Here is a 25,023-nt window from a genome sequence, read left to right on the forward strand (position 1 = left end):
AGGTGTTTCAACAGGTAGATCATTGGAGCATGCTCTTATAAAAGTAGCGAAGGCAAAAATGGATGTGGAAGAGTATATAGCAATAAAAGCATCTAAGATATATATGGCAAACAGTGAAAAATGCCATGAGGCTAGTGAAACGGTGGGGAGCATGTTAGCAGTACGGGCAAGGCAAAAGGCGGCGATAGGAGAGGTAACGGAAATCAAGGATAATACAGGGAAGTTAATTACAGATGCCCAGGGGGTCAGGGAAGTATTCAGGCAATATTACGCAGCTCTATACGATGTCCAACAAGGAAAGGATCTTGAGGAAATAGCAGCATATTTACAAGATATTCCACTGGTGACTTTAGGGGAGCATGAACGACAGAGGTTGGATACCCCTCTAGAACCACTAGAGATAAAAGCGGTATGATGAGTCTCCCATCTGGAAAGGCTGCGGGACCAGATCAAATACCATTAGAATTTTTTAAGGTATTTTGGAACATATTGGGCAAGGATATGATAAACACGATACAACAAGCGCAGATAGGGGCATCTATACCAGGTTCATGGGCTGGGGCAGACATAGTTATTATTTTAAAGAAGGGGAAGCCATCTAGTGAAGCCGGGTCATACAGGCCAATAACTTTAATGAATGCCGACACAAAGGTTTACTCCAAGGCACTTGTAATAAGGTTTGCAAGTGTCATAGATACATTAGTTAGCCGGAACCAACATGGTTTTATTCCAGGGAGGGGCACTACCCATCATATTCGGAAATTGATTACTTTATTTGACACCATGGAAGTTACAGGGGGCCCGATGGCAGTAATGCTGTTAGATGCGGAGAAAGCGTTTGATCGGGTCTCCTGGGACTACCTATGGTGCATTTTAAGAAGGGCAGGGTTTGGGGAGGGTTTGTTAAGGCAATAAGAACACTGTATAGAGCTCCGGCAGCCTGCATTAGGGTAAATGCAGCAGCAACTTTGCCACTACAAATTAAGAGGAGAACAAGGCAGGGGTGTCCGTGCTCCCCCTTGCTCTTTGCTATGTATTTGGATCCGTTAATCCGCAGAATGGGAATGAACGAGAACATCGCTCCATTAATTACACATAGGGGGGAATGTAAGATACTAGCATATGCCGATGATGTGGCGGTTCTTACACCAACCCCCACGGAGGCTATAACATATGTGGAATTGGAGGCACAGAATTTTGGCAAAGTGTCAGGTTACTCGTTAAACACTTCCAAGACACAAATAATTAAGAATCAAAATGTGGTGTGTTATGATCATCGGGTGGCACAGTCAGGTACATATTTAGGGATTATAATGACCCCAGATTTAGATAATGTGGTTGAATTAATCATAACCCCTATAATTAGTAAAGTGAGAAGGGATTTAGACAGGCTCCATAACCTGCACCTATCTATAGTTGGTCATGCTAATATTATAAAGATGCTGATATTGCCAACGTTTTTATATATATTTAGGGCAGTCCCGTTGTTTTTTAAAAATAGTTGGTTTAAGATTCTAGAATCTATGATTAATAGATTTATTTTCCGCCAAGGAAATAACTAGAAGGGCACTATGATTTATGGCGCTCCTAAGGGATAGGCACTACCAGAATTAAAATTATATTATTGGACAGCAGCCCTACAGTATATGATGGGGTTGTTAGGTGGCGCGGAGGCAGAAGGGGAGGATCATTTGGGAACTACAGTAATTGTGGATAAGTGTGGCTCAATGGTTAGAGCAGGCAGACCTCGATGCAGAGCTCTAGCCAGGGACCAGGGTTCGATTCCTGCCCAGGCGGGTCTAGGGTTCATTAATTCCCCTGACCGGATATTCTTGCCTCAGTGCCTATTCTGATCATGGGTCCCACGCTGCAACTCTGGGCAATAGCTTGCTTAGTCTCCACAACAGCCCCCACAACGCGAGGGATGCCTGGTCTGCACCATGGGGGTGCCCAGGAGTGGACACTTCACAGGGAAAGCCAGGAAGGGTTCCCTTGCGGTATTCGTACAAGAGCCGGGAAACCCACTGCGGGTAGCTGTGCGCTATACAAGTACAAAAACATTTACATTTACATTTACATATACGCTTTACTGCTGGGGGATGAGGCGGAAAATGTGCTGCTTAAACAATTTGATTCAAGTTACTACAAGAGAACTCGCTTTAAGATGATTATGGCAGCACATAAGATTGGGAAGGCTTTCAGCAAGAGATTTGGCCTAGGGAAATATAACAGATATTCGAGAATGACCAACAACCCGGCATTCCCTCAAGATATTTTCTCGGATGCGGTCTTCAAAGAGTGGAGTAGAAAGGGAATCATGAAGATCGGTGATCTCATGGGTACACAGGGATTGATGCAATTCTCAGAGATTCAGTTAAAATATGGAGTAGATTCAAGACAGTTCTTTAAATACATGCAAGTAAGAAGTTTTTTAACAAATAAAATAGGTGGCCCAGCGGGCTTTGGTAAAAACTCAATAATGGAGGTGGCACAGGGAGGGGTAGATTGCACAATTAAGAGATTTTATTTTGAATTAATAGAAAGTAAGCAGGATGACCTGGAGAAATGGGGGGACATGTGGGCGCATAAGTTAGAGGTAGAAAAAGACAGCTTTAAAATGTCATTGGAGATGGGCCAGAATGTTTTGTGCTCTGCAGCCCTCCAGGGGCAACATTATAAAACACTGTATCGTCTGTACTATATGCCGGCAAAAATTGGGCAATGGGGGGGTTCGACGGGAATTTATTGCCCAAGATGTGGAAGTTTGCAGGCAGATATTGTGCACCTATTTGCAACATGTCCCCACCTGTGCACGATACTGAAGGAGATTGAGATATTTATACAAAGGTCACTAGCAATTCAGGTCACTCTAACGCCATCAATAAAAGTGTTGGGAGTGAATGCGGATGGCATCCAGAGGGATGTCGGGTATTTTATTTTTGTGGCTATGGCAGTACTAAGATTATGTATTGCTACAGCATGGCTTGATCCATTACCACCGACATATCAACAATGGTTAGCTAGGACACTTAGGATATATAATTTGGAAAAGGCAATATATGCAAGAAAAGGAAAGAATGGGAGGAAACTGGGATTGAAAATTTGGGAACCGATAAGTAGATGGAAGGATGAGAATAATAATGTTTAGATTATAAATGTATCAGATATTATCTATTAGATCGATTGTCGTGGAAACATGAATGTACAATGAAATGTATTTTGTATTGTTTGATTTGCTTTTTATTTTTAATTTTGGAGTGCTGTGCCTTGTACTCATAAATGGGAAAAAAAATCTTTAATCATTTTTTTTTATTTTTAAAAACAATAATTCACCACAAAACACAGCAGCACAATAAACAACAGAATGCATCCCCACAACAAAATGGCACCCAGTAAAATGTGTACAAAAACATTCTTCGCACAAATTACCACCTCCAGAATCTTGTTTTCATAATAACACAGTAGAAGATATTCGGAGCAGGTACTGCCTTACTGTGCCACCAAGGACATGAAAAAATGTTTTGTGATCAGGCACTGGGACTGAGCCAGCAAAGCAGAAGCGTCTTCCCTTGTGCTCTTGAATCTGAGTCTGGGTACCACTACGACGTTAAGCAGAGCAAGAGAAATCTTATTCTGGAAGTTATTGGTTGCAGAGACAGGCATTTCTATTGTAAGCATATCATTTTGAAGGATATTCTTGCCTGTATAGGAAACCAGTGGAGGAGTTTTCAGTTCTGTGGCCAAAGGGTGGCAATTCTGTAGGTCAAATATGAAGCATTTTGCTGTGTTTTGTTCTGTTTGGAATCTATAGATTTGGTGTGAACAGTGTGCTGAGATTCATTGAATGTTTTTAAGGGGTTATGAAGGGAGGAGATTTTCTCAGGAGTTTCAGCTAGTGAGGTGTGATCTCATTGTTGCCTGTAGGCGGCGTGGAGGCTGAAGTCTGTGTGTCAGATGATGCCCTGGTTCCTTCCTGTGGCCATATTGGGATTGTTGCACCACAGAAAGTGTGGACGGGAGGAGATGGCATGGCAAGCCCATTTGTTATGAAACAGTGTGGGAGGTAGGGCCATTGTGTGATCTTTGAAAGCGCAATGTTTTATGCTGTTTTGACCTATCAGAGACTCTATTGACTTTAGGCATTCTGAGAATGTATCCATGTCACTTTTGACGCAAAGGTAAGTTTTTCCACCATCAGCATAGAAACAGAAGTGGGATCCGGAAGGTTCCATGAGTGAGTGGTTTTATTAAGATGTTGCAAAAGGGGGAGAAGGAGGAAGCCTTGCCGACTCTGCATGTAACAGGAAGGGGCGGGGGAGTTCAAGCTACAGGAGAACTGGAAGGATTTTAATAATGTGATCTAAGATATTACCTACACTTTGGGTCTGAAATCTTGCGTGCTGATTGGAGGCAGCGAAGAAAAATGTTGTGGTCAACCGTATCAGAGGCGGCTAGTCTTGAAGAACCAGCATGCTGATAAAACCCAAGCCTGCTGGGTCATTCAGGTGGTGACCAAGGCACTTCTCTCCCATGTCCTTTGTAACCCACAGATCACATAACTGAAACCTAAAGGGGGAGGGCTCAGCCACCATCCTTCACGCTTTGACAAAATAAGTACTGTGTATTGTGAGTAATAATAGTTACACAATTTGTACTGAGAAATTGTCACTTTGAGCAGAGTTCTGTGCACTATACAATTATAGGGGGTCTTTACCATTAAAGGAGTAACACTACTCACATCACTAGCACAGTCCAAATCAGTTGCACCTTCGTTCATTGCAGATTTTGGACATATCTAGACTATTTTAGAAGTGCTGGACATGTAAAACTCACAAATTGTTTGAGATAGGAGGGGTAGAGGGAGCAGAATGCAGGTGGGGGAATTAGGGAGGGCAGAGTTATAAGAAACGGGGTAAGTGGCAGTCAGTTTATGGTCTGCCAGGACATATTCGGGATTTCTAAAAATAAATAAAAATTCTACCCCCAAACAAGTAATCGATAACAAAGTGAAATGCTATAATTAAGTGTTTCAGACATACTTTGTTAGTCACAAATAGATCTAATTTAGATATACTGTTAGGGATATTCAGTCAGATGTACGAAATCTTTTTGCATTTGCAAATCCTGCACTTTGCAAAATCAGAACATTTGCAATAGCAAGCGTTTTTTTTTTTTTTTTTTAGAATTTACTAAGCCCTTTTAAAAGTTAGAAAAAATGTTCTGACTTGCAAAGTGGCTTTTGAGATACTTTCTGAATTTGTTAAAGGATAGGCACGAAAGGGGCATCTCCTGTCTATTTATGAATCAGAAAGTAATGAGGCGGTTGTGACCACTGTTGCAAACCATTAAACAGTTACCACCCCCAAACTGAGATGGCAACTGATTTGCAAAGGGGAAGTAGTCTCTGCAAACTATCTTCATCTTTGGGAATCATATTGGGCAGCCTCGAGAAACGGAGCACAGCCTACTTCCCCGATGTGTTCCTCAATTAGAAAGTTTTTTAAGCAGCATCTGACCCTTTAAAGCACATAGGCTGCTTTTTATTAAAGACAAAATAAAGTTTTCCCGTTTGGGGAAGCAAATGCAGAAACTTTGGTCTGCTTTCCCCTGCAGGCCTTCATCCCGGCAGTCACAACCAACACAAGGGTCACACATTGCGTCCTGACTAATTAACATTCATTAAGCAGGTTTTTTATGACCCCCAGCAAATGGACAACTTCTGATGCAACTTATTAGTACAGATGTCACGTCGAAAACTGCATACCCGGCCACAAACTAGTCGGTGTACAAATTGCACATCTCTGGTTAGCAGCTGGGAGAAACATGTGGCCCAAACACACCGATTGCAGGCATCTACGTGTATGGGGCCCGTCTCAGGATATTATACTGATAACTAATGTGCTTAACACACTCGGCACAATCTTCATGTAATTGCTTGGTCACGGTTTTAGACAGCTTAAAGGAAAGACTTAAAAAAAAAATAGTTTCATATAGCGCAAACTCGGCCCGAAGGTATCAGAGCGCTATCAGAGCACTTTACATGATCACCAGTTGCATTAAAGAATAACACGTTCATTTTTAGGCGCGGGGAGATTTACTGATTGGCCCAGAATTACAGGGGGCCTCATTTATGAGGCTGTGCGTCACTTTTACGCTGCCGGTGCGTCACTTTTTGAGACGCACCAGTGGCGTAAAAAAATGTGCCTTGTTGCGCCATATTTACAAAGTAACGCATCTAGGTAGATGTGTCACTTTGTAAACCCCTGTGCCACATTATACCTGCGCCAGGTATAATGTGTGCAAGGGGGGCGTATTGACCCAAGAAAGGTCGTAGAAGTGACGCAGTTAAATCTATGAGATTTCACTGCGTCACTTCTAGAACGCCGTTGCATCAAAATCTTGCGCCTGCCTCACAGCAGGCGCAAGACTGATGCAGGCCCTTTCACATGGGGCTTGCCCCATGTGAAAGGACGCATTGCTGGAGTTGCGTCACTTTTGTGACACTCCAGCAATGCGTCACTTTTGCTCTTACAGATACGTCAGAAATACTGACGTATCTGTAAGTCCTTGCGCAATGATGCATCATATTGTAAATATGACGCATCATTGGGGGTCGCAAGGAGGGCGCAATGAAAAGTGACGCATCGCTGTTTTCTCGCAGCGATACGTCACTTTTCATAAATGAGGCCCCGAATGTTTGAGCGTCCCAGCTGAGACTCGAACTTGATTACTCAGCTTCAAAGTCGCCTGCTCTAGCCGTTAATCCACATCCTCTCCACTGAGGCCTATAGGGTAAAGCTGCAACAGGCATGTACAGATTATAGAAACCGTGCTGACACTCACAGGGGCAGCAGATCTGACGTGCAGGATCTGCTGAGCAGTGGGCAATTAAGCTCTGGCTTCTTGCCAGAGAAGCCGCCCAGCTGTTGTCAGTCAACTAGTGAGGGATGAATGTGGCATGGACAGGTCTGCTCTTAGTGGCAGACCTTGGGTGGAGTCCAGGTGGCTGAGTACACAGAGGCCAGAATAGTAGGACGCGCACAGGGGAGTTGAGGAGAATGTGACAGACGCAGAGAGAACTATAACACCTTGCATATTTAATTAGGTTGCTTTCTCAATTTTCAGAAATACTGTAATTAAAACAATGAATGCAGTTTGCTATAATCAAATATTCTTTTTTTATTAAATTCCGAAATTATCATACATATTTTCACAGCTGTTTCCGCAGATTGCTTAACTTTTCCTTCTCAGATATGATTCTGCCCTGGAAACATTTGAAACTTTTTTTGCAGTTTTTCACATATTTCGGAGAGGTTTTGAACTTCCTTCATCAGTTAACAATAGAAGACCGCTTGGATAATGGGCAAAACATTCGAACGTCTGTTGTTCCTTTAACCGAATTGTAATTGGGCCACAGTGGCACAAAGAGGCCACCGTAGCCACACAGGTGGCTCCCATTCGCAGTCCTGTTCTGCACAGCCAGTCTAAGCAATGGGCTCCCAAATGTTCAGAAGTTATGTCGAGGGGACGCTCTGTAGAGGTTTTTCATAAAGAGTGATGTCAGGAGTTTAGGTGGGGAATTTCTGCAAAATAGAAGACTACCACTGAGCCCAATCAGCAGTCCCGTTGAGCCAAGGAGCCCCACAGTACTACCACTGAGCCCAGGAGCCCTCTGAATCAGCAGTCTCGTTGAGCGAAGGATCCCCACAGTACTACCACTGGGCCCAGACGTCCTTCGGCACACAGCACTATCATGGAGTCCAAGAGTCGTCTGCACACAGCACTATCATGGAGTCCAAGAGTCGTCTGCACACAGCACTATCATGGAGTCCCGGAACCTGACGCTTGAAACACTACAATTATGCTTCATACTTTTATTATTCTCTTATGCAATATTTGCATATTGCGATTCTCAACTAAACCTCTAGTTCTAGGCGATTGACATCATTGTGAATTGGGGAAAAGATTGATATTGACCGGGAAGGCTGAGAGTATCAGTGTACGCATTGATTAGTACTAAAGAGTTGATTTCTTTGATTATGCCCATTTTTATCAAATGATTTGGTATTGCGGTTTTCCTTGTTCTACAAGGGCAGGCCATCACAAAGTAGATTTCAACTTGTTTAAGAATCGTGATAAGCGGAAGTGTTCCAGGTCGTGGGACGGCTCTTTACCCATGGCGAGTTCACACAGGATCTTCCCCACCACTGGGGAGAACTTAAATCCATGACCTAGATGAAAGAGGGAACAAAAGCAGAATCTCAGATCAAGCCATACATTAAGAGGCTAACACCTCTCCCAGACACTTAGAACTCAACACCTTCTATGAACCCCCATAGTGAGGCAGACTCATTGAACAAAACAGGAACAGCCCCCCCCGCCCTCCATGAACAATAACAGCTAGACGCACTGCTTTGGAAAATGTGTAAATGTAGAGCCATCTGTGAATGTTGACTCTAGGTCCATTATGAACCTTATTACCTACGGTACTCATACAATCTTAGACTACCATTCATTCAATAGGATCCTAGAACACCTGATAACGTAAGGCATGAGAGTCTCTGTTAATGCAGGAACCCATGATCTTTGGAACTTTATGTAACTTGTGAGTATGGATTCCCTATACTTCTGGGTACCAAGTAGACCTCTACAGAGCCTGTGACTATGGGATCCACTAAGGACTTTATCTCGGATGTACCATGTTACAACGCATACCATTACAACTACCTACCGTTACAACGCGACCATTACAACGCATACCATTACAACGCATAGCGCTTTGGGGTGCTGGATAGTGGTAAGTATAATTTACTATTCTAACTCCAGTCCCCGTGGACCCTAGGGAAGGTGTTGGATAGTAAATTATACTTATTCCCTATCCTAGAGCGCCCCCCAGCGCAATGCGTTGTAATGGTATGCGTTGTAAAAGTCGCGTTGTAACAGTAGTGCGTTGTAACAAATGCGTTGTAACAGGTGTATACCCTTTATCTCATGTGAAATCCATAGAAGCCCACACCCTATGTGATCCCCTTTAGACAGCTGACCATCAGAGGCCAGTAGAATCCCTAGCCCACTGTGAGCACCCTTTAGAACCAGTGGGACAAAAAAAATCTCCAAAGTCCGGATAGAACCCAGCATCCCTAGGGAAGCAGGTACTGAGGATGCTATTGAAGAATTCACTATGAGGACAGTCTCTATAACATCTTGCTCCACACAGATCTGTTAGTTCGGGAAAATCACAGCCTGACACTATTCGCAGAGTCATTCCCTGCAATCATCAGATTGAGTGTAGTGGATCTCTAAATTGTCAGATGTGGTACGGTAGGTCTTGGGGGTCATCAGATTGTTTGCTATACGTTCTGTTATGTTGACTAACAATCAAGCACACTGTGTTCCAAGCAAGTGCTAGTCAGAACACACATAGGAAATCCGAAGTGGTTGCTCAGTTACTCAGCCTTAGGTGAAGCACTGTTTGAAGAAGTAGCTCTTATGAGTCTGATCTAGCAAATTCTGTATCACCAAAACAGGGGGTGTTCGAGTGTATGCAGAACTTAGACAAGAAAACTTTGAAAAAGAGTGTGTAGTCATAGCAAAATCATCAACTTACAAAAACAAAAAGGGCCTGGCCTGCTGCAAATGAAAACACAGTTTCAATGAAATACAGTCCATTGACCACACACAATACAGACAACTTCATTTTCACCATATTCAATCTTAGAAAAAGAAACCACCCCAAATTGCATTTATGGAAAAAAACAATTTTCAATCCTCCGAAAGAATCCAGCCACCAACTTTTCTTTGAAGTAGATGTTAGGGAAACAATAAATCAACATTCTGATGTAGTTCCACGAAAAAAACTCCATACACTTCTTCACCGCATCCACTTAACAATATATTTGCTATAACGCTAAAGAGGCTCTGCAGGGGCGTGGCTCGACGCCAATCGAGGACGGCCACCTTCCAGTGACGCGCCGAGGTATATCGGGAGACCCTCGTCCGCTTATCCGCTGCCGGAGCCGATGTCTTTCACTCCGTGAAATGTTCTGGTCTCTAATGGGCACTTCAAAGTAACGGTGAGCTGTCCGAAGACTTCATTTTCTTCATTGTGATGTGCAGCGTGTCTTCCTCACAGGAGTTGCGTCTGCCATTTTAGCTGTTTCCTAGCAAGGTCCCAGCGCTCACTGCACCGAGTTTTTCAATCAAATAGCTTATTGTTTTACTTTCTTCTTACATCTTATTATTGTATTATCTGTACTTAAATACGATACAGTCTTCATCCTTATGAATTCATATATATTTAACTTTTTGTACTACTTTCAATGTAATTTATGTTATCATATTGCACATTTCTGTATTTTATTGCTTTTACTCCATTATATTTCCTAAATGCTAATAAAGAAATTCAACACAAAAAACATGGTAACATTGGCTTATCCCCAATTGCTATATTTTATTTATTTATAATTCCCTAGTTTGGTGGTAGTACATGTACCCAGAGCCTGTAAATTAAACGCTATTAGTGGGTGCAATACTTACTGTAACACCCGCCTAATTAGAGCTTGAAACATGTCTAAGGCTTGCCATTGGAGCATGTGAGTGCAGTTTTAAATTGCCATTTCGACCTGGCAAAGTAAACCTTTTTCCACGTCCAAACCTTCCTTTTTTAATACATAGAAGTCACTCCTAGGGTAGGCCCTAAACAGCCCACAGGGCAGGGTACAATATATTTAAAGAGTAGGGCATGTAGTTACAACTTTATATGACCTGATAGTGAAAAGCCCTTATATTAGTTTTTCACTATTGCAAGGCCTATGTCTCTCATAGGATAGCATTGGAGTTACCTTACTATATTTAATACGGGGATCTTCCAAATGGCACAGGTCAACAGTTCCTGTTTGGTGTCTTTAGAATTGGAATGTAAAATCCTCTCTTATGGTAAAGTTGGATTTTGAATTACAATTTTGTAAATGCCACTTTTAGAAACTTGGCATTTCCCTGTTAAGTCATTTTGGGTCATATGTATGAAACTTTGGTTTCATGATTCTCAAATAGCGATTTTTAGAGAATCGCTGTTTGAGAATCGCAAAACTCTATGTATGTAGGATTTGCAAATAATTTTGTGAATCCTACATATTCCTTAATTGCCAATCGCAAATTGTAATTCGCAATTAAGGAATACCTCCCCATTCATTCCTATTGGCCTGGAGGCCCATAGGAATGAATGGGAAGACATTCTCAATTTGCTATTCTCAATTAGAGAATCGCAAATTGAGAATGCAATTTCAAGGGTGACAGGGGGCCAAAAGGACACCCTGTTGCACCCCTGAAATGTACATGTGATGTACATACATGCCCTAAGGGCATGTAGGAGCACCACATGGCACTTTGAAAAATGCAAAAAAGTTAATTTTTCAAAGAAATCTCAAATTTCCACCAACTTGAAGTTGGTGGTAATTTGCGATTCCTTAAGGCCAAGTTGCACTTTTTCTGTGCTTCTTACATGGTATTTAAGGAATAGCAATTTGCGATTCTTTAAATGCAATCGCAAAAACAGGAATCACAAATTTTGAGATTCCTTATTTTGCGAGGCAATTTAGCTTTCATGCATACCACTGAGCCAAATTGCGATCGCAAACGCCGAAATTCTGCTAATTTTGGCGTTTGCGATCGCAATTTGGAATTATACATATGGCCCTTTGTGCTTGCAGTCTGTGTCTGGGTCACAGTTGGTCTTAGTGTATTCCTCCTAGACAGCCACACACAAGAGAGAGCTTATATGTGTGTGGATGGGCCTTCACTGGCAGAATGGGAGGAGAGAGCGAGGCACAGCCACATTTACACCTGAATAGGCTGTGTCCTGCCTTCACACAAAGGACTGCATACCCCTGTAGTGAGCCAAGTGAGGTGACAACATTGGGTATGGAGGTGCGTGACTTATAGTATTTTGAAGGTGGGGCGTAAATTATAAATGTAAGTTATAACTATAACTTTAGAATTTCTAATGCTTGTCTAATTTAAGTTGGGTTTGTATAGAAAGAATAATGTTTTCCTAACTATAATTTATTCCTAACCTTTGGCTTTTAATTGAGTTTCTATGGTTTTGATTTTTAATAACATGCGTTTCAATTCGTAGTGATGAGTGCCATTTATTAGTGTGTCATTAATTTTAGTGTTGTACAGTAGAATGGAAGAAGGTGTTGTAAAGTGTAGTGTGGTAGAGTGGAATATTGTAGAGTGGAATACATTGCAGTGAAGTAGAGTGGATTATAGTGGAGTGGGAGAGCATACAGTGGAGTAAGGTTTTACAGAGTAGAGTGGCATGGTGTGTTGTGGAGTGGTGTATCGTGGAGTGGCATGTTGAACAGTGGATTGATGTCTCATACAGTAGAACAGGGTGTTGTGGTCTGTCACAGAGTTGAGTACAGTGTTGTAGAGAGGAGTGGCATTGAGTGTAGTAGGGTGCAGTAGAGTGTCGCTCAGTGGCATATCATTGAGAGAAGTGTCACAGAGTACAGTGGAGAATAGTGTCGTATAGTGGAGTTGCGTGTCGTGGAGTGGAGTGGCATCTCTTCAACTGTTATACAGTATACTAAAATGGCATAGAGTGGATGGGCAAAGAGTGGAGTAGAATGTTCTAGAGGGCATAGAGTGTGGTATAGTCTTGTAGACTGGAGTTGCATACAGTGGTGTAGAGTGTCAGACAGTGTATTGGCCTTCAGTGCAGCAGTATGATGTAGTGGTGTACATTGGGATAAAGTGTAGTACGGTTGAGTGGTGAAAATTGCAGTGGAGCGAATACAGTAAAGTGTCAGAGTGGAGTGTTGTGTCGTAGAGTATAGCTGCTTGCACTGCAGTATACAGGAATGGCGCAGCATACATTTGAGTAAATTGTTATAAACTGGAGTACCGTATTGTACAGTACAGTGTAGTGGTATGTTGCAGAGTTTTGGAAAGTGTTGCAGACTGCAGGAGAGTAGAGTTGCAAAAAGTGTAGTAAAGCTTTCTAGTGTTGAGTGGCGTACAATAAAGTTCAATGCTGTAGACTGTGCTACAGTGGATTGGCATACAGCATTATAGAGTAGAATGGAATAGAGTTGAGTGGAGTGGCATAGAGTGTAGTAGAATGGACTAGTGTCTCAAGGAGCATAATGGAGTAAATTGTGGTGCAGTGGGAGAGAAAGAGTTGCGTACAGTGTTGTATAGTACAGCAGCATAGACTGGAGTAGAGTGTTGTGCAGTGGCATACAGCATAGTACACTGTTGTACAGTGGAGTGTAGCGGTATGGAGTGGAGTCAAATGTCAAAGAGTACCATACAGAGTTGTGGAGTGTCGTATAGTGGAGCTGCATATAGTGAGGTAAACTTTCGTACAGTGGAGTAGAGTTGAGTGGAGAGGTGTAACATAGTGTGGAGTAAAAATATAAGAGCGTATAGGCATGTTGTAGAGTGCGGTACAGTGTAGTTGCGTAGCTCTGAGTCAAGCGATCTCTTATAAATAGGAGTGACGTCTCGTATAGTAGAGTGGAGTGCTGTGTTGTAAAGTATTCAAAAGTGTCATAGAGTGGAATAGAGTGTACGGGCATAGCGTGTAGTATAGTGTTGGACATGGAAGTGTACTGGGATAGAGTGGAATATAGTTTCTTAGGGTGCCATAAAGTTTAGGCAAATTTTATTAAAGTTATATAGGGTAGAGGAGATTGTCACACAGTAGAGTATTGTACAGTGGAGCGGCGTACACTGTAGTGGAATGCAGTGGTGTACCATACAGTGGAATAGCGTCTATTGAAGTTTAGAAGAGTGGAGTGGCATAGAGTGAAATAGCCTACACTGCAGTGTCGTACAGTTGAGTGGCATACAGTGCAATAGAGTGGAGTGGCCTAGAGTGGAATAATTGATAGTGGAAAACTATACAGTACAGTGGCATACAGTTAAGTGGCGTCCTAAGGAATAGCGTGGAATAGAGTGGCATATAGAGGAGTGGCATACACTGGAGTGGCGCAGAGTGGAGTAGCATACAGTGTAGTGGTATACAGTGGAATAGAGTACAACTGAGTGTCGTACTGTGGAGATGTGAAGAGTGGAATAGCGTAAAGTGGAGTAGCATAGAGTGAACAGCCGTATAGTTTAGGGCCATAGGCGGGAGTGGAGTAGTGTGGAGTAGTGTACAGTGGAGTGGCATACAGTGGGATGGCGTAGACCAAAGTGCCGCACAGTGGATTGGGGTAGAGTGGAATACCATACAGTGGAATGATGTACAGTGCAGTGGCATACACCATGTAATGTAGTGAGGTAGAGTGGTATAGAGCAGAGCAGCAGACAGTGGTGTTGCATACTGTAGAATAGCATATAGTGGACTGTTGTAGAATGCAGTGGCATACTGTAGAATAGCATAGAGTATAGTGGTGTACAATGGAATAGTGTATTGTGCAGTAGCTTACAGGGGAGTGGCATACAGTGGAGGAGCATACACTGGAGTGGCGTACACTGAAGTGTGTTATGGTGGAATATAATACAGTGAAGTGGCATAGAGTGGAGTGTTGCTTAGAATGGTATTGTGTACAGTGGGGTGATGTACACTGGAGTGGCGTGGAGTGGCATACACTAGGATAATGTAGAGTGGAGTTGCCTTCACTGCAGTCTGGTAGAGTGGAATAACGTGTATTGGGATAGAGTAGTGTAGAAAAGAGTGGGGTTAGTGCGGTGGCATAGAGTGGAATAGCATATAGAGGATTTGCATACAGTGTAATGGCGTAGACTGAGTGGCGAAGACTGCAGTGGTGTACAGTGGAGTGGCGTAGAGTGGATAACATACAGTTGAGTGGTGTAGAGTGGAGTTGTGGAGTTGTTTACAGTACAATAGGGTAGAGTGTAGTGGCTTAGAGTGTAGTGCAGTCCAGTGGAACACCGTAGAGAGTAGTACAGTGGACCGGCATACAGAGTAGTAGACTGGAGTATCTTATAGTGGAGTGGTGCAGAGTAGAGTTGCATAGACTAAAGTGTTGTACAATACAGTAAGGTAGAGTGAAATAGCACACAGGAGTGGCATAAAGTGGAATGGTGTAAAATGCAATAGCGCACAATAGAGTAGAATGGAACATCAACACTGAAGTCGTGTACACTGCAGTGGCCTAAAGTGGGTAGCATCAAGTGGAGTGATATACAGTGGAACAGCATACAGTGGACTGTGCTGCTGTGGAGTGGGATACAGTAGAATAACTTAGGCTGGAGTGACAGTACAGTGGAATGGACTAGAGTGAAATTGTGAATACCGGAGTAGCGTACAGTGGAGTGACGTACACTGGAGAGGTGTAAAGTGGAGTACCATATAGTGGGGTGGCGTACAGTGGAGTAGCGTACAGTGAAGTGGCAAAGAGTGGAGTGGTGTACACTGTAGTGGAATACAGTGTAATACCGTAGGGTGGAGTGGTGTATAGTGGAGCAGCGTACACTGGAGTGGGGTTGAGTGGAATACCATAAAGTGGAGTGGCATAGAGTGAAGGTGTTTACAAAGAAAGAGAGCAGAGTGTAGTGATGTGAAGCGGAGTGGTATAGGGTTGAGTGGCGTACATTATAGTGGCATACATTGGAACAACGTAGAGCGGAGTGACGTAGAGGGGAGTGGCGTACAGATATAGCTGAAATTAGGTAGCAATGTAGAATATGGTGTGAAAAGTAACGCAAGACACAGATTTGCGCTGACTTGTGTACATCCAAATTTACCAACCAACGCAGGGCCATGCATGGTGGCCCTCCATTGCTTTGTAAATCTCTCTTAAGTAATGCGCTGGCTATGCGACACTATGGGGCCGATTCCGATCCGGAAAAAAGCAGTTCGAATCGTCGTACTGAGCGTGTTTTCCCGTACGAATCGTAGCCGTAACCGTCCCCCATACAAACAACGTAGTACGATCCACACCCAATGCAGCTATCCGTACGAATCGTACCAGGAACCGTACGAATAGAATTCCCGTACGAATCGCCCTCGGAACCCGCTGTACGCGACGTTCGTACGGTTCTCGCCTGCCTTGTACGACCCGGCAAGTACGATTCGTTTAAGATACGCTCCGTACGACCCTTTTTGTACGGGAGCTGGAAAGTGCCGTAAAAGCTGAGTTCGCCCCGAAACAGGTATGGAACGCCCCCCCCCCCTGAGTATAGCGCCTACCCCCCCTGATCGCAGGGGTACGGCGCGTACCCCTGCAATCATGGGGGTTACGTACCGTACCCCGCGATCTCGGAGTGTACGCGCCGTACCCCATGTTCGCTGGGTGTACGGTGCATACACCCTGCGATCGTGGGGTACGGCACGTACCCCCCATGATTGCAGGGGTATGCGCCGTACCCCTACGATCAGGGGGGGCAGGCGTGTATGCGATTGTGCGCTTTTCCGTACAAATCGCCCTTACCTGACGTGGACCGTACGAATCGCGTCCTGATTCCCGGGTCCGGATCGTACTCGTCGGGTCGTACGGCGGGGGTACGAGTCGTACGGTTCACGGCTTCAGCCTTGCAATACGTACGGATCGCGACGATTCGTACGGATTCACGGAATGCGGATCGTACTATGCGACTTGTACGGACGGGTACCATTCGTACGGAAAGGGCTCCAGATACGAATCGTACGGCGAAATTTTTTTCCGGATCGGAATCGGCCCCATTATGTGAGGCAAGGGAAACGCAATACAATAATAAACCTAGGTGTTAGTGATAAATTGTGTCATGGTACTTTTGCGGTATACCATTGCACATGGCGATGGGAAGGCATACTATAATTTCCCCCCGCTTTGGCTATAGTCTGGGTTAGGGCCTTATATATAGGTAACTAGCAGGTTTTCTTTCCCCCCACCTAGCTTTTACCACTTATATATATATATATTTAATATATTTTTTAAACGTTTTTTATTATAGTGAGCTAGTAGTTAGCAAGTACCAGTTCTTTTTCGAACCAATTTACCTTTTTTCTTTAATTGTTTTTAACTTGCAAGATATTTTAGCACAATTTGCACGCTATGGCGTAATTTTAAAAATAAAAAAAATATGTACATATTACAAAATACACTGTAGTACACTATATAAGTAAAATATAATATATCACAGTTTATTTTTGAAACATTTCTATTTTTTATTTTTTTTGTTCGATGCTGCACTACTCCCAAGACAGTACTGTGGTCATCTGTAAAATCTTCTTTTTAAGTATTAAACATTATAATTTTTCTCTACCTATTACCACTTTAATTAAGTGATAATAGGTAGGGAAAATGATAAAAACTACTACTTATCTGTATTTTACACCCTAATCTGGAACACAAATTTCACCAAAAAACCAACATGGAAGTTATTAGCCAATGATAATGTTTTGTCATTGGCATGTACCGTGGTAGTTGTGTGACATTACTGCGAGACTATTGCGATAACAGATATCAGTCATTTTTATGCCCTTATAACAGAGGTCTTCAAACTTTTGTAGGTTGAGCCCCCCCAGCTGAATTTTTTTAGATGTTGGGCCCCCCCACCACCTGACAGAAATTTCTGGAACGGTATTTACATGAATCTGTTTCGGAAGTTTTCCAGACCATCAGGGCAAAAACAGAGCTGCCTCCATCACGGGCCCCCCGAAAGGCGTATTTATGCTCACTTTATGAGTAATTTTAGAGAAGCTTCGGTGGTGTCTTTCTGTCTCTTGCGCTGGGTCAAAATCTGATGGTGAAAAATAAGTGTAAGCCCCCCAAAATTAGTGAGGTACCCACCACCTGCAAGCCTATACTTCACGTTAGACTGCAATATTGAAAATCTCTGAAAATGGGTAAGACACTACTTTTGATGCCTGTAGCCAGACGAATAGTCATTTTTTGCTGAGTGCTACGGGCAAAAACAAGGTCTTGATAAAGATATGTCAACAACTCAGGACAGGATCGCTGTATCCCTAGTGAGATGGTGTGATGTAGTTACCTTTTACATTCACCAAAATGTATAAAAAAAGATGTGTATCATGCAGTTTAGAAAGTAGTCAGATAACTATAAGACAATAGGACAACTCTCCAGTTCAGGGCTTTCATTCTCCAGGTGTAGAACTTTCCTGGGACGTAAAATAAGGCACTAAAGCCCCTATGACAGAGATCTCAAGATTCTCAATTTCATGTGCGAGACCTATTGGCTATGCCAATGCTTGTTCTTTTTGCAACTTGAAGCCCTTTTAGCCCTGTGGCCGATGTGCACCTGCTTGTGTACTTTTTAAAGAAACTTTGCCTCCTTTCTGCTAAGAGCTAACCCTCCCCGGACGGGGTTAAATTGGAAGAGCTGAAATAGTTCAGCTGCAGTCAGAGGCAGGATGTCTCCTCTGGTAAAACTGAAAGAAAGGAACAGACAGTCATTTTAGCTGCAGTGGGAGGCAAGGAGTCTCCTCTGCTTTGAAATCAAACGCAAAGGTACAGGACTGTCAGGACTGTCTCGTCCTTTGCTTTCGGTTTTAGCAAAGGAGACGTCCTGCCTCCCACTGCAGCTAAAGCAGTTCGCTCTTCCAATTAACCCCCTCCTGGGACTTGAACTGTTACTTAGCAGACAAAAGCATGGGCACATCGTGCCTAATGATTTCCCCTCCCTCCCCCCCCCTCAACCCTCTGTTCCCGGAGTTCTTCAATTAACAATTTCTCATTCCAAATGGCTGAAGACTTACGACGCGGGGGTGGGGGAGACTGTGAAAGATATCAAAGTTAAGATTTGAAGGTCGAGAGCGCGCCCCCCCTGAGATGGTGTCACGCCCCCCTAGGGGGGCGCGCCCCACAGTTTGAAGAACACTGCCTTATAACTTATCTGTAACCCAAAAAGATTAATCTGCACACCATAATGTATAATCCTGCAAAATTTCATCCAAATCCAATTGATCGTTTGGCGGCTATGTCCAATACAAAAAGTCTATGGAAAATGCACTGAGGACAAAACGTGTTTTGGGTTCCCCTTTTTTCTTTCCACCCCCTTTGACCAATTGCTGCAAAACTTTCCATCATGCATAGAAGAAAGAATAGGTCTAGAAAGTTTTGTGGAGATTCGTCAAACAGGCACAAAGGTATTAGGGGCAAAATTACAAGGAATTAATATCACTGGTAACCCTAACTATAACTACAGAGTGGCAACCGCTTTTCGTCCACAGCATTTATAGCAGACTTCGCCCCTCCAATATTTATAGGAGACTATGTTGATCCATTATAACATGAATCAGTGTATTGGGAAATTGGCCCATTTTAATCATGGCTGAAAAATATACTTTTATATATTTTAGATATCACATGGTTTAAATGTTTTTGATTATTTGTATACACTTCTATTCACATTTACTATGTTGAATCACTAACACGCCTCGACCAGTGTCGCATGCCACAAGGATATCATTATACTTATAGTGATTACCGACATATGACTGAACTTGAATTTTCGATTTAAATTAACTGTTGGGTTCCAGTGCATAATTGCATGGTTTGCAGCTTCTTATGGATCATATGAATTCATTCTTTTCAGGAAATACTGACTATTATATTATGCTGTTACGAAAAAAAACAGACACACTGCTGCTTGTTACTATGAATATTGTCAACTCTATTTCTATTATCATTGATTCTTTTTTTTTTTGTGGTTTTCCTCATATACCGTTATGGAATTCTTGAAGGGAAACTAGGCAGCTCAAAAAGAGAATTGGTCAACCTTGTCCGGTCCTGGTGTTTCAAGACCATACTCAGAAGGAGCCGTGCCTGATCCCTCAAGCTGCCACTGCTTTCCCAATCCACTACTGTTCACACCGTAGCTGACTCCCTGCATTACTAGGCAGATAAGGGAACCAACAGGGCCCAGGCTAAATCATAGGAAGACCAAATTACCTTTCACCTTTCACCTATCCCGCCAGGCCACTAAGGGCGCCCAAATTTTATCAAAGCTTGAAGGATCACATGCCATGTCGGATTTGACGGTGAGAATAACATGTTTGAGGCAGTTCGAAAAGGTGGGGGATATTGGGTCTTTCCATGCTCTACAGATTTCGCGGCTTGCATGAAGCATGACATAAAAAATAATCCTTGTGTGGGAATCGTTTATATTGTAGGCAGAGCCCAACCCGGAAAGAATGGTGCTAATGGTAATTTCAAAAGGTAGTTGGAGAACATCTACCAGACAATCCTAAACATTATCCCAATAGCTTCTTATCTCTGGACAGGCAGCGAACATGTGTACATCATCCGCAGCCAGATGTCTACACCTTGGGCAGTGATATTCTAAGTTAGAAAATTTCGTAAATTTTTTGGGGGTTATATATGCCCTATTCATAGTGTAGAGATGGTTCCGCTTCAGAGTGGCAGGCTTTACCACAGACTGCAAGATGGTAAGGAGTCAGTCCACAGGCCCACAGAAATATTGCTATCAAGATTGGATATGTTCTCCCAAAGTTTTTGTAGTTCAAGTTCTGTGATATTCTCAGCTTCTAGCATTGCTACGTACCAGTATGAGATTTGGTTCTTCCACCTGCCAGTCCTGAATATAAGATCAAATTTGGGATTAGGTTTATTGAGATTCCAAGGTCTGGATAACCACCATCTGGTTAGTTGATGATATTTGAATCTGGTGAGAGTTCCCCCAGTCAATCTAGATAGAACCTCTCAGTTTAAAAACTGTGAGTCTTCCTGGAGGTCTCCCCAATATTCAATCCCAGCTGTCCTACCAGGCCGGGATAGTTGGGCTTCAAGGCAAGCCGCCGTGCCAGGAGATTCCAAGATCGGGGCCTGAGCTGCGTAGTAGGAAATATCAAGCCTCTGCCTAACAAAAGCCCAATTTCTTAAGGCAGTCCCCAAGGTCTTAAGTCTTATTGTTTTTTAAAAACTTCGGGCCTCCGTACTTGAAAAGAAAGTGTACTTGACCCTGTGGAACATCCTCAATAACGCTTGAAATAATAAACCTAGGGAGGATGCGCCAGATTTATCAGCCAGTAATCTAAAGTTTTTAAAATGGAAAGCGTGGCAATAGACCAGCAGGTCTGGGAAGGACAATCCTCCTGTTTTAAGGGTTCTCCTGAGCTTCTTCCACGATATTCTTGGTAATTTTGAGTTCCATATAAAAGAGCCAAGTTTTCCTTGTAGCTTTTTAATAGATGGTGTGTGAAATGATAAAGGGATGGAATTAAATAAAAAAGTGCATTTGGGGAGGATGATCATCTTAATCAAATTTACTCTCCCAAAGATATTTAGAGGGAGAGATGGCCAAAGTGGAATGTACAACCATGCGGTCTCTACAGAGACCGCACGGGTGAGGAAATGCGATAGCCCGACTTCTGCGTATCAACTTATCATGGTTGTAAATTCCACTTTGCCACAATACCGGTCTGCCTTCGAGTGTTCGTTTTCCTGAACCTGATATTAACAAACGTGCCTCTACCGACGGCTTAATTGTATAACTAGCTTACGAGCTGGGTCACACTTGACCACTGTGACTGTTGTTCCAGACCGGAAGATTTTTCCTATTTTGCAATTTCACTTCGCTACTCACCGTGTTATTTACACATTGGATATAAAGTCTCATCCCTACAATCTCGGCCTATTCTGCCTACATATGATGCCCATTACACTTCTTAGTTCGCCTTACTCATGCCTTGAAAAAGTCCTTGTGTAGGACGAAACACGTGTTGGTGATATCTAATTTTTGCTGGGAATATCTGTTTTTATGGAATTGAAAAAAATAAAGATTGAAGAATACAAAACAAGTGGACTATATCTCTATACCCGTTGTTTGGACAATTTCGATTGAATGCTACCTTGTCATATGTTTCTTTTTGGAATACTCTATAACTAGTAGAGTTTGTCATACTGAGGGTTTATAATTTATGCCCTAACTGTTATAACTACTAGCTCACAGGAGTGCTGTTATAAGTTTCTCAAACTTTGCTTGAATCCCTTGAAACCCTATCTAAGTTAATTTTTGTTATGTCTTCGATTTTGTGGGCTAGAAGGACCCCCAAGTACCTCATCTTGGACTAAGCTCCCATCGTCCCAGGATCTTGGTTCCACTCTATGATTTCGGTTTTGTCCTTATTGATGGAGTAGCCAGAGACCTCTCCGAACTCCTCTGCTAGATCTACTAGTCTGGGCAGGGCATCGCTCAGATTTGGAGTGAACATAAGCAAGTCATCTGCATATAACGCAAATTTTAACTCTAAATCAGAAATTTTAAAGGGTTTAAACACCAAATCAGATCTAAGCAAACAAACAAAAGGCTATATATATAAATTAAACAGCAAAGGAGACAGTGGGCAGCCCTGCCTAGTCCCGCGGGCAATAGGTACACACTTAGTTAGAGAGCCATTAATTAAAATCTTTGCACGCGGAGAACAGTAAAGGGATCTCATAGCCATTATAAAGGTGTTTGGAAAACCAAAGCCAGCCAGGGCCTTCCATAGACACATCCAATCTACCTGATCGAACGCCTTGGCGGCGTCGACTGACGCCAAGGTCAGAGGGAGCTTCTTGTTGACTGCAACATCAATCGCTGCGATGGCTTGAAATGTCAATTCGTTAAGTTGTCTATCCGGGATGAAGCCACTCTGGTCTTGATGGATAATTGTTTTAACTATTTTGGACAATCTGGCTGCTAGCACTCCTGCGAAAACTTTATAGTCCGTATGTTATGATCTGACTCGCGCCTCACAGTACTGACACGGAGAGCAAACAACTACAGGGTCCAGAATGCTTAGCGGCATGGAGGAGGAAATAAAAGAGCTTTCACTTCCTGTTTCCGGTGTCGGATATTCTGATTCGTGACCCGGCTGGGTTGTGACCTGCTTCGTTGGTGTGTTCTTCGTGTGGATCCGTCCGTTTGCTGTTCTGCGTACTGGAGTGTTGTTATCCTGTGGTATCATCTGAGACCGTGACCTTCGCTGTGCGCGTTCTGCGGCTTTCCGTTGGCGAGCCTTCTCACCGGCTCATGCGGAAAGCGCTCCATAGTTCATCTGTGCGCTGCTTTCCCTGTACCTCCGTTGGCGAGCCTTACCATCGGCTCATGCGGAGGACAGGAATCGAAGGGTCAAGCGCAACCTTAATCTCCCCGTTTCCGTTGGCGAGCCTCCTTGCATCGGCTCATGCGGAAACGGAATTGTTATAGCTTTCTATTATCGTAACCCTATTCCGTTGGAGAGCCTTATTTCATCGGCTAATGCGGAAAGGGTTTTTGTTCCAATTCTATTTAATCCTCTGTTGGCGAGCCTTTTTTCAGCGGCTATTGCAGAGGATTAATTCCGTCATTATTGCTTCCAGAGGAGAGGTCTTGGTGGAGTTAACCAAGGCTGCATTGCTTCAACCATTTGGAGGCTGGTTCGTGTGTCTCCAGGCTACTAAGGTACTGGTTGATCTTTACATTATTTAGGGTGACGTAACCCATTTCCTTTATTTGGTTTACCACATGGCTGTTCAGAAGGCCTGTTCATAGACCCCCACTTTAATACCTGAACAAAAAGAGTTTAGGGTAGGTGCAGTTTCCGTCCTTTACTTTCAACTGTTCCATGATAGTTTTGGTGCATGATCTTTCATACCTTGGTTCGCATTGTGTATTCCAGAAGGGAGGTCCCAGTTATTCAGACAAGGCCTGTTCTCATAAGACGAGAGGTATCTTTTGAGTATCGCAGCCTTTATTCATTTATCAGGTAGGGAACTAGTAGATGCACGACTTTGAGTATGTATCTTTGAATAGGAACAGATTTCAATATCTTTGTTCTTTGTCTTGCAGCTCTCCCTCCCTGCTGTCCCCTTCCTTTCCTTCCCGTTTGTTCCTGCAGCCCTCATCTGATCCGTCTTTAGCCCACGGCTTTAATAGCACTCTGGGTTTGGATAGATCTGAAGGGGGCCTTTTGTACTACATACTGATCCTGAGGAAACTGAGGTCAACACCGTATTTAACATGGAAATCGGTCTATAAGATTCTATTTTGGAAGGGTCTTTATTTTGCTTCAAGATCAAGGATACAGTAGCTTCTGCCCATGAGTCAGGAGCCCTCTCCCCCTCCTTATAGATCTTATTAAACAGGGTTGTAAGAACGGGTGTTATTTGATCAGAAACTATCCTATATACTTCCACAGGAAGTCCGTCGGGCCCAGTTGCCTTCCCCTTGGCCATTTTCATAAGCTGAGATCTTATTTCCCCTTCTCTTATATCTGAGGAGAGATAAATATTATCGCCTTCGGACAGACAAGGAAGCTGTATTTTAGTCAGCCAACTTTCTACCATCAAGGGGGAAAGATTTACTTTAGCAGTATATAGCGTTTGAAAGAAGGATTGGGCCTCCTCCCTGATTTGCTCATCCTCATGTGAGATTGTGGCTTTGTTTCACAGAAGTAAGCTATTGATCTGGTTCCTATTTCTATCCATCCCCGATTTCCATGCGAGGAGGCAACCACATTTCTCCCCATATGAGAAATTTTGGAGCTTGCTGGCATCCCATCTACTTTTAAGAACCTTATCTAGACCAGCCTGATAATCTGCCCGCAGATCGTCTGGCTCTTTTTGCAACTGAGGTTTGGTATTTGCCTGGTTAACTGAGGCTGCCTGAAGCTCCTGTTCTTTTACTTTAAGAAGGTCTTCTTCCTTCTTCTTTTTATTCAGCTTGTTCCTTCTAATCGACCCAGAAGTCAGCAGGCCTCTCAGGAAAGCTTTAAAGGTTTCCCAGATCACCTGCTGGGTAGTTGAGCCGGTATTATTTTTGAACAAAATCCTCAGTCAGAGTTATCAATTCCAGCCTCATCGCTTCTTCTAATAATAAAGCTCTATCTACAGTCCACCTCCTCTGCAGTTTTTTTTGTTTAAAACCAACTACTAGCTCCACAATCAAGTGGTCTGATAGTATGGCAGGAATATAGGAGATGGTGTCAACATAGGCAAGTAACGACTGATCCAGAAGAAAAAAATTGATTCTGGAATGGTGACCGTGTCTACGACTATGAAAGGAAAAATCCTGTTTTGTACTGTTTTTGGCTCTCCAAACATCTATGAGGTTATAGTCTTT

At 43.1% G+C, this 25,023-nt stretch overlaps 1 protein-coding gene across 2 annotated transcripts in view; it reads right to left on the reverse strand.

The window, feature by feature from the left end:
- Positions 1-7,154: 7,154 nt before the first annotated feature.
- PIPOX (pipecolic acid and sarcosine oxidase) overlaps positions 7,155-25,023 on the reverse strand; it is a 326,531-nt gene continuing 308,662 nt past the window's right edge. The window contains exons 8-9 of one of the 2 annotated variants that reach the window (XR_015308376.1): positions 7,785-8,231; positions 7,155-7,748 (exon numbers count right to left, since the gene is read on the reverse strand). Coding sequence is in view for 1 of the 2 variants with exons in the window: in XM_086955131.1 (XP_086811257.1) it covers positions 8,101-8,231 (131 nt within the window). In the remaining variant the exon portion in view is untranslated. Of the gene's footprint in view, positions 8,232-25,023 lie in introns of both variants that reach the window. The other variant, XM_086955131.1, reaches the window with a different exon arrangement.

This window comes from Lissotriton vulgaris, chromosome 2_1, assembly GCF_964263255.1.
Source record: "Lissotriton vulgaris chromosome 2_1, aLisVul1.2, whole genome shotgun sequence".
Taxonomy (NCBI): domain Eukaryota; kingdom Metazoa; phylum Chordata; class Amphibia; order Caudata; family Salamandridae; genus Lissotriton; species Lissotriton vulgaris.